This window comes from Spermophilus citellus (genome assembly GCF_964194105.1).
Source record: "Spermophilus citellus genome assembly, chromosome: 15".
Lineage (NCBI taxonomy): Eukaryota > Metazoa > Chordata > Mammalia > Rodentia > Sciuridae > Spermophilus > Spermophilus citellus.
This window is the reverse complement of record NC_138195.1, coordinates 61,501,523-61,511,783: the sequence shown is the minus strand read 5'-3', so window position 1 is coordinate 61,511,783 and position 10,261 is coordinate 61,501,523. Positions and strand designations below refer to the sequence as shown.

The following is a 10,261-nucleotide window of genomic DNA, read 5'->3' as shown; positions in this document are numbered from 1 at the left end:
TCATCACCCCTCTAGCCATGTGTCTCACATCTTATACCAGAATCATCTGATGCTTTGAAAAAGACAGATCCCTAGAAATATCTGTAAATTGGCCCCAGATTCCCTGTAGTAGGGTCAGGGGAGTCTGAATTTTTGTTTTGTTTTGTTTGTTTGGGGGCATATTCTTTCTTTGCCGGGGTGGGCAGTGCTGGGGTTGAAACCCTAGGATTGCAACAAATGTTAGGAAAGCACTCTACCACTGAGGCACATACCCAGCCCCAAACATATATATATATATATATATTTTTTTTTTTTCTGGTACTGGAGGTTGAATCCAGGGTTGCTTTACCACAGAGCTACATCCTCAGTCTCTTTTATTTTTATTTTATTTTTTTTCGAGACAGAGCCTCACTACCTTTGAGGCTGGCCTCAAACTTGCAATCCTCCTGCCTTGACTCTTCAAATTGCCTGGGTTGTAAGTGTGCACCACCACTCCCGGCCCAAATCTTTATTTTCTCTTCTTCTCTCTCTCTCTCTCTCTCTCTCTCTCTCTCTCTCTCTCTCTCTCTCTTTAACAAATTCCCATGGATGGTTTCTTTCCCACAGCATTTGAAGAGTTTATCTCAATAACCAAATCAAGGTCTTGTTGTTGCTAATAACTGATCTCATATAATCTATCTCTGGACCACTTCAATCCATTTTGAAGGAAAAATGCTCCAGCTAGTATGCTGTTTTAGAACACAGTGTACATGTCATGTGCTAATTATGGCCAGTGACACTATAAAATAAAAGTGCATTACTGAATGCTTTTAATTTCTTATAATAATGGTAAGTAAGGTGGCATGTCATGGAGCCCTTTTAGCCCCAGACATCACTCCAGAGAATTCCAAACAGATATAGACAAGTGCCATCAGGACCCGGATCCTTTCCTCTCAGGCTGTTTACCCACAGAAATAGGATGCCCTGAGGCAACACTTCCCCAAAGTGAAGTGTTGATAATTCTGGTTATCAGAAAGATAGTACTGGGAGTGTGATATGCAGAGCATTCACATTTTCTTGATAGGTTAGTCATATGAAAACTGACAAAGAAGGAAAAAGAGCAGTGATGTGGTGCAATATCAACAGACAGCTGTCCCCTGGCTTCTCGATAAATAGGATGACTCACATTGCTGAGCAGTGTGGTCATTGCCAAAGGAATGGCCCTCTCACATTTCTTCCTGATTCACATATTCAGCAGTGTGTGCTTGTCATCCCCTCCCTCTCGGGCTTCCCAGACATTGAGTCTGGAATGAAAATTCACCTGCCTCTGAGTTGGCCACTAGTGGGGGTGGTGGGTGTTACTTGTGTTCCCAGGTTGGAAGATTATCTCACCCTGCCCAAGCTATTTAAGCTGACTGGTGTGGAGAGGCTCAGCAGGGCCAACTCCAGGGGCTCATTCCACAGGAGAGAGACACGCAGACCCCTGCCACCAACATGATGGTACTGAAAGTAGAGGAACTGGTATGTAAGACACATTATTTTTACACAAGGAAAACTGGCTCATCTTGGTTTTAATTTGAAAGTTGAGATGCCTTTTTCTTTCAGACATAATGCAAGGGAACTCTGAGAATGTCATGTTTGGAAAAAAGGGGTTGGTTTATGTGATGAAGCGAGTGAAATTGGAATAAAATGGAGCTGCCAGTAATGAATTCTCTGCATATTTCCTATTTATTATGTTCTCCTTTGGTTTTATTACTATAGTGTGGAATCACAGGTAGTTATCAAAATGCCTTAGGGGAGATTTTTTTGCAAGAATATATGGCTGGAAATTTTCCAAGTCAATGCTGAGAGTTATCAAAATTACCTAAAACTAGGGAATTTTAAATAAGCAGAGAAGAGGTTGTGAATCTCCTAGAAGAAATCTGATTATGTGAACTCAAAGTAGATTTAAATATTTCAACCTACACTGAGCCTTACTTTAACTGAGAGAGTAGGACATGCACCTGAAGTTAATCCTGGGTTATCTGTAGCCATCTGAGAGTGTACCACATGGAGGTGCCTGTCACCAGGGAGGAAGGACCAAGAACCTCCTGCAGCATCCTCTGTGGAGAATGACCCCAGTAAGGGCACTGTCCTTCTGACCCTGCTGTCTTCTTCCTTTGCAGGTCACAGGAAAGAAGAAGAATAATGGGGAGGCAGGGGTATTCCTTCCAGAGGATTTCAGAGATGGAGAATATGAAGCTGCTGTCACTCTGGAAAAGCAAGAAGATTTAAAGACACTTCCAGCCCACCATGTGAACGTCGGGGAGCAACAGTGGATAAGTGAGAAACAGCGAGAGGCAGAGGTGAGAACCTTTCATGGAATCTATTATTCGGGGGGGGGGGGTTGGCGCTGGGTGAGGGATGGAGGCACCATGGAAGAAAGGAAGAAGAAAGAAAATAAAACCACTCCAGAGATGTTTTCTGGACCAAATTTTAATCCTAAAAGAGGCAAAATATATGGAATAGGTTTGGGAAAATAATTTGTAGAAAAGACCATGACTGCTGGATTCTGAATCAATGATTTAATGTGCTATGAGCATGTTTGATTGAGAAACAGGCTTAAAGAGATAATCATGTCATATGAATTTCCAATGCCGTATTTTGTTTACTTAACCTCAAGTAAAGGAGACCTCTTTTTCTCAATAATGTGGTTTGTGGTCCATGGATCAGTTAGACTGTATCTGTTATCTGTATTGACACAATCTCTGTTGCCAAGCGAAGTTTGACTACTTACTAACACAGATAAAATGTGCATCAGTTTGCTATAGTCCCCGACTAGTGGGCCACCTGAAAGAGAATGGCACTATTATTTCAGAACTTAATATTTATTATTAGATTCTTTTGGGCTGAAAAAAAACCTTTAATTTTTGAGCATGATAAAATTCTACAGAAATCTGAGGCTTATTTATGGCATTAATTAGGAAATCATCACTCAGAGACTAGATCGTGTCTCCAGTTAGTCAAGGGCTGATCTACAAGCAAAGGAAGAAAGCATGAAGGCAATTAGCTAAAAATTAGAACCCCAAATACCTGAATAAGAAATTACTAAACCAAAGTCAAAGAATTATTTATTTATTTTTTAAATTTTCTTGCTCAAACTGTTCACATTCTTGTGTCAGACTTTGCAGATTTTGTTTAGACAACAGCAGAAGGCATGCCAAGTGGAATTCACCACGTTTTTGACACCTGGATTTCTTTTTTTAGCTCAAAAAGAAAAAACTAGAACAAAGATCAAAGCTTGAAAATTTAGAAGACCTTGAAATAATCATTCAACTGAAAAAAAGGAAAAAATACAGGAAAACTAAAGTTCCAGCTGTGAAGGAACCGGAACCTGAAATCATTGTAAGGACTGTTTGGTTCTGAAGTATTAATATCCAGTGTTGGTGGTAGAGGGGAGCAAATACTGGTGGAGGGTTTGACTGAATGTAGGACAGTTCACAGTGATTCTCACGCTATTTTTTTTTTTTTTTTTTTTTTTTTTTGGCTTTAGACAGAACCTGTGGATGTGCCTAGGTTTCTGAAGGCTGCTCTGGAGAATAAACTGCCAGTAGTAGAAAAATTCTTGTCAGACAAGAACAATCCAGATGTCTGTGATGAGGTAAGGTTTATTCAAAGCACTGCAAAATCCAGATCATTAATTTTGTGTTTCTAATGCTTTACTGAAGCCTTGAGATTTTGGTGCCAAAGTCTTTCGACCTGAAACAGTTTCCCCAGCTGTTACCACATCTGCCAGAAGCATAACAGGAGAGAGCAGTTGCCCCCCCCCCCCAAAAAAAAAAAAAAACATTCTGGATTAGTGCAATGGATTGGTTTTTGTATTCATATAATTCTGGCTGATTTTGAGTTTGTCTTTAATTTCTCAGATCCTTGGGAAAGACTTAACAAGGCAGGGTCTAAAAGTTACTTTTGGAGAAATATATTATTAACATCATCTTTGGTTGGAGCCAAACACATCAATACTAGACAGGCAATCTGGAAACTGGAGTTCAAGTTCCAGCTCTATGCCTACTGGCTATTTGATTTTGAGCAAGCTCAAATGCATTCTTTAAGCCTCAGTTTCCTTAATCTGTAAACCTAGTCTACTACAGTGAAAAAAATGTCCAAAGTTTTTCCAGCTCTAATAGTCTATTAATTCACTCACATGAAGCCAATTTACCAGAAATCACTAATCCTTTTGTTATTTTCACCCCATGAACTGAGATGGGGGATCCTATTAAAAATGAGTCTCCCATTCTTTCAAGAAAATGAACTAAATCCTTTTTGATATTCAAGCTAACAACAGTTTTGAATGGAAGAAAATTGATCTGCATGACAAAATGCTACATGAACAAGAAAAGTGTAAAATACAAGAAAGGGAAATGTCAGTACTTAGGTAGCTTTGAGGTTTTAAGTCCACATCCCTCAGTGTAAGCCTTTGAGCACTTAGAAATGTATGTGGCAGGAAGCTCCAATCATAGTTGTGAGATAATTATTCTAATTCTGAAATTGTTAACTTTGGCTTTTCTGTTCATAAAGAAGTACTCAAGTTTCTATCAATTAGGCCTCCAGAGTCCCCAGCTTCATACCTCTGAAAGGATGGTGGACATTTATATATACATCGCTATCTCTTTTTTAAATCTCTTACAGTATAAACGGACAGCTCTTCACAGAGCATGCTTGGAAGGACATTTGGCAATTGTGAAGAAGTTAATGGAAGCTGGAGCCCAGATTGAATTCCGTGATATGGTAAATATATTTCTTTGCTTGGAAATGAACCAAAATAAGTAGACTATATGAAGCTCAAGAAAACCTATCCTAAAAAACTGGGCTGATTGGATTGAAAATTGATCTGAGAGAACCAGGCAAAAGCTCATTTCTCCATACAAAAGAGAGTTGGAAGATGGGACTAGGTCATGTGGAAAGTATTTCCCATATATGCTGAGGAGGGGGAGTGTTCTGGGGAAGAGAGAGGAAGTGAAAGCTGTTGAACAGAATTCAATAACCTCATCAAAGAGTTGGGTCATTATCAAGTCAGTAGCATTACTGAGAAGTCATACAGTTGACACTTGCCTTTCAACACCTCTGCCCTCCCATTATACACAGCAGCCTGTTCTTGGCCCCTGGGCTGCCAGCAATGTATAAGAAATTTTTAGCTGCGCACTTTATGTGAGAGATGCCAATTGCCACCGATGAGATTTGGAGCTAGACTGCATACTAAATGAATTGCATCCAAGGAAAGTAGCTGCTATTCAGAGCTCAATAATTCAACCACTGTGATTTCTACAAAAGACCAGTATACAGTATATTTTATGAACTGAAGATTGAGCTGGGAAAAGGCTTCATTTATTTAAATGCAGCTCAACTTGATGTTACAGTAAAGTAGAAAAAGGATATCAAATATTCAAAGGACTTGGCCAAAACCGAATCTAAAGACCAAACAAGTTGAAAAAGAATTAAAGAAGCAACAACAACAGCAATAAAGTTTGCATGTAGTGACACCAAAATTCAGGAGTGTGGGATTTGGAAGTCCAGAGATAAACCAAATAGAGCAGAGAGGAGGAAATCTACTAAAAGAACAATGTGCAGGGATCACAAGAAAAGGCAGTTGAGGTACTGAGGCTCTCCTGGAGAAAACGACAACAGGGAACATATTTAGGCAGTTAAATTACAATACTTGGTAAGAATCTTCATCTATAATAGTTAGAATTGACCTGGGGACCACTTAGTACCTCATGGATGCCCTAACACACCTGCATTCCCCTGGGCCTTAGAAACCCAGTACAAATCCTCCTGACCAGGTTCTCTCGTTGTGTCCTTTTACCTTCTGGTACAGCTCGAATCCACAGCCATCCATTGGGCATGCCGTGGGGGGAATCTGGATGTCTTAAAATTGCTTCTGAACAAAGGCGCAAAAATCAGCGCACGAGATAAGGTATTTCCCCTTCACATCTCCCTCCTTCTTTCTGCCATCCTCCCAGCCGTCTTCCCAACCCCACCTCTCCACTGAGGTCATCTGGCAACGTGGGCTGTGTGGGCACCCTAGCCATGTCCCCCCTTGCACCTGCCTTGGGGTCTAGGACAGGGTCTGTCTTCACTTCCAGCCAATCAACCATGTCTTCCCATTTTCCAGCTGCTCAGTACAGCACTGCACGTGGCGGTGAGGACCGGTCACTATGAGTGCGCTGAGCACCTCATCGCCTGTGAGGCGGACCTCAATGCCAAAGACAGAGTGAGTAGCCGGACAAAGCTGGGCTGCTGAGTTTGTTGGATTGTTTTTTTGGAATCTGGCAAGCAGGGGTGCCCGGACAGGACCCACTGTTGGCTTCAGACCTATCACTAGCCTATTGGCTCTGCCTTTCTAGGAGGGAGATACCCCACTGCACGACGCCGTGAGACTGAATCGTTACAAGATGATCAGACTCCTCATTATGTATGGCGCAGACCTCAACATCAAGAACTGTGTAAGTACTGCAAACAAGGGGTAGAGCTCGCAGGCCTCCTAATTCCTCCTAATGCTTGAAATTATATTCCCACATAGTTTTATTTTGGGGGATCCACTGATGATTTAAGTGTTCCTGCTCATTTCCATAAGGATGCTGTCAATTTTGGCAAAGACTCAGGTCATGTGGTCAGAAATGGGTAGAGCCATAGCTACTGCTATACCTTCAGTGTCTAATAATTCTGTCTTGAAAGTAAAAAAAGGTCAAAATAGCTCACCTACACAAATACCTGCGTGAAAGAAATCCAACCTACCTTTGTCATTCCTGGCTGAGCAGAGCTTGGGTTAGTTCCTGAAAAATGGCCTAAAATTCCACAGGGGTCAATGGAGTCAATGAACTAAAAGTAATCAATATCCTATCAGGATGATTCAGAATAGTCTTTCTCTCCTTATAAATAACCACATGAAACATTACTGCTTTCTTCCAGGGTAGGTTTTTTTTTTTTTTTTTTATAGAAAAGCCTATATTTTTCAGATAACTTCCCATCCATTCTTCATTTTGGCTTATCTGTATATATCTCAAAATAATTTCCTATATTAAGGCCTTGAAAATTCTTGTATAAGTACATATTAACTTCATCAGTAAGCAGGGAATGTAAGCAACTTTTTCTATGGTATAAATTCCCAGGCAAACAGCATCTAATGTAGGCTTTAAAAATATCAGGAGGAGGAATGAGTATAAATTACTGGAGAAATAATTTTGAAGATTTTGGAGAATTACTTTACAATAAAGGAAAAGAGTCATTTTCTAAATGCAAATAATTTCCTCTCCTTATTTGTGGTATTGGGAGGTTGAAAGGAATATTTTATCATTTTAAAACAGAAGAAAATATCTGGCTTGGTGACAAGGACAAAGATTGATGATAAATGGAGCCTATTTGGGATGGAAAATGTAACCAGTAGGGTTCCCTCATGCTAGATACTAAAATTGGTTTTATCTTAATAATTTTTAAAAGAGAAAAAGTAGATTCAAGGAAATCGCCAAAAAGCTGCAGAACATACAGTTTTTGGGGGACAAGATGATCAGACTCCCCAAGGGTCAGGTAGATCATGTAAATGACTTAAATGAGTGGCTCCTGGGCTCTGTGCACATGGCCCAGTAGGTTACTGTCTGGATCACAGGTGCCATGTTGCCACCTCTTCTGATCTTTGCACAAATCCAGTTAGGAAATTGCTTGATGTCCAACTGTTGCCAATTAAATCTAACTTACAAAAAAAAAAAAAAAAGTCAAATCTAATCTGGGCAAAACATAATAGATCTCTAGACTGGTTTGCATCTCAAAGCTTCTAGTTTTCAATCTCTGGCTTAAAGCATACTTTGGAATGAATTTTTAGGACTTCTCATAGCTAAAGACAAGCATTGAAAGGTGACATGGTTTTAATATTTGCAAATATCTTGAGACGTGTGTATAAGGGAGAACAAAATTTGATCAAAAATTATTGATTCACACACGTCATTGACATCAAATACAAGAAGAGTAAGTTCCCTGGGAAGACCTAGTGTAAATCCTGAGAAGCTGTGGAAAATCTGCTTTCAACAGTAGTCACCTGAGTGCTAACCCAAGGTGCACAGAGCAGCACCTGAGCGCTAAGCAGAGGTGCTGCAGTGGCTCATTTGTCAAGAGTTCATATCAATTAAGAATTATTTTCTGCTGGGTGTAGTGATGCACACCTGTAATCCCAGTGACTGGGGAAGCTGAGGCAGGAGGACCTGGCAATGTCTCGAGATCCTTTCTCAAAAATAAAAAGATCTGAGGAAGTCGCCAGGGGTACTCTACAATCCCCAGTATCCAACAAAACAAATGAAACAAAATAGACAACCAAAAACCAAAACCAGACTATTTTTAAAAGCAATAGAACCAAGAAGGATAGTACCACTTCCTGGAGCTATTAATTCCACAGAATATTGGAGATGTATACAGGCACTTTTGTTTTTTCAAACTTCAAAATGACTTGGGTTGCTCTTGTCACTTAATGTCTAAGGACCTGGGATATCACCAATGTCCCACAGGAACAAAATAAAATAAAAAAGCTAATATAAAATACCCAAAGCATTCCTATGAGAAACAGCGAAGGCTTGTTTGAATATAAAATGCAAATCACTTATAGTAGAAACCATAAAACACCTTGATAACATGTACTTTATTAGCATACCCACAGAGGATGGGAACTGATTGTTCACATGCAAGTAAACTTTCCTTCTCTCTTTTGACTAGGCTGGGAAGACCCCGATGGATTTGGTGCTACACTGGCAGAATGGAACCAAAGCAATATTTGACAGCCTCAAGGAAAACTCCTACAAAAGCTCTCGTATAGCTACATTTTAAGAGAACCGAGACTCTTCATCAGTACCTGTTCACTTTTTTTTTTTTTTTATTTTGAAGGCGTAGCCCAAAAGAAGAGTAACTAGCCATAAGATCCAGCTTGTTTGTCAACTTGTTAGGAAGACATATCCAAGGAAGTTTCAAGAAACCCCAGGGATATTATACCTATTTAAATTAATATTAGTGAAACTCACTGTTTTTATTTATTTATTGACTTTAATGCTTATTTATTTATTAACTTCCATGGCACGGTTATTCTGACTTTCATGAGCATCATTTGTTGGGCAAAACTTAATTTGTGCATAACACTGTCAGAGCCTTTCCATAGATGGTTCTTAAACCATACAAAGGTACAATGTTCTAAGTGCCAGCTTATTATATGTCCTCACTCATGCTGATAGTTTAAGGTATTTTTTAAAGGACAAGGGAGATTATCGCAGCTCTCTTTTCTTCTGGAGTTTTAATGCTGATGTTTGAGTGAAGCAATGGAAGGCATGTAGTAACAGGAAAGGAAACAAGAGCATGAAAGCAATTCAGTACAAAAGACAGTAAAGCCAGCCATTTCACCCCGGGCCTGGTTGTTGTTGCAGTTTCAACCAAGTCACACAGTGTACCAAAGAAAAAGAACGTCATGAGTGTAAGCGAAGGGCAGTAGAAGGATTGGCTGATGGGGCCATGAAGAACTGAGTTTGATCTCAAAACATGAAAGGAAATGCAGACTGTAAATGTGTAAATATTTATTATGTTGTAGGTATATTTTATATTCATAATAAAAACAAACTCACTCTAAACCTTCTTCTAAGTTCTTCTGTAAATATGGTACGAATGTTCCTTGTGAAAAAAGGCCACTTAGGAGAGTGGATTTTTTTTTTGTTTCCCATATTAGATATTTCCTGTACCATAGCACTCTCGGTATTCAATGTGTGTACAGATAACCCTGAGGATCTTATTAAAGTGCAGATTGGGATTCAATTTGTCTCAGGTGGGGCTTAGGATTCTGTATTTCTGACAGGATCCCATATGATGTGGCCATGGAGTCCCACAACCACACTGGGTATCAAGGTTGAGAACTGTAAACATAAGGAAGCAGTTCTTTCTGCTCCAACTGTGTGGAGAAAGAGACCTCTGGTGAGATGAAAAAGTACTGCAAGTTCAATGAGTGCTCCTAAATCCCATAACTCATCAGAGCTTTAACCATCACTGCTGTCGATAGGGCTGGCAAGGTCAAAGGCCTTTGACTGACATTTTGACCTCCAATGGAAGCTAAATTGCTGCCAAGTCTAAGGTTAGGTGCTAAGACCTCTGAGGATAAAAAGTGTCTCCTGTCTTTCTGGGGCAAATGAATATTAAAAACATAATTAGCTGGGTGCAGTAGCTCATGCCTATAATCCTAGCCACTCAGTGGGAGTCTGAGTTCAAGGCTAGCCTCAGCAACGCAGTGAGCCCCTAGCAACTTATC

The 10,261-nt window shown here is 39.9% G+C and overlaps 1 protein-coding gene across 1 annotated transcript; it reads left to right on the top strand.

The window, feature by feature from the left end:
• The first annotated feature begins 1,323 nt into the window (after window positions 1–1,323).
• ANKRD1 (ankyrin repeat domain 1) lies at window positions 1,324–9,593 on the top strand. The gene is made up of 9 exons (XM_081268693.1): window positions 1,324–1,479; window positions 2,124–2,303; window positions 3,205–3,342; window positions 3,491–3,598; window positions 4,627–4,725; window positions 5,813–5,911; window positions 6,110–6,208; window positions 6,342–6,440; window positions 8,695–9,593. Exons 1-9 carry the CDS (start codon window positions 1,453–1,455, stop codon window positions 8,803–8,805), a joined length of 960 nt encoding a protein of 319 aa, XP_081124819.1. The 5' UTR covers window positions 1,324–1,452; the 3' UTR covers window positions 8,806–9,593.
• The last annotated feature ends 668 nt before the right edge of the window (window positions 9,594–10,261 follow it).

Bases quoted from the DNA above. Each gene is read 5' to 3' on its own strand.
- ANKRD1 (XM_081268693.1), top strand. From the start codon at position 1,453: ATGATGGTACTGAAAGTAGAGGAACTG. The intron at 2,304-3,204 runs GTGAGAACCTTT...TTCTTTTTTTAG, and splicing joins AGAAACAGCGAGAGGCAGAG to CTCAAAAAGAAAAAACTAGA. The intron at 5,912-6,109 runs GTATTTCCCCTT...CCCATTTTCCAG, and splicing joins AAATCAGCGCACGAGATAAG to CTGCTCAGTACAGCACTGCA.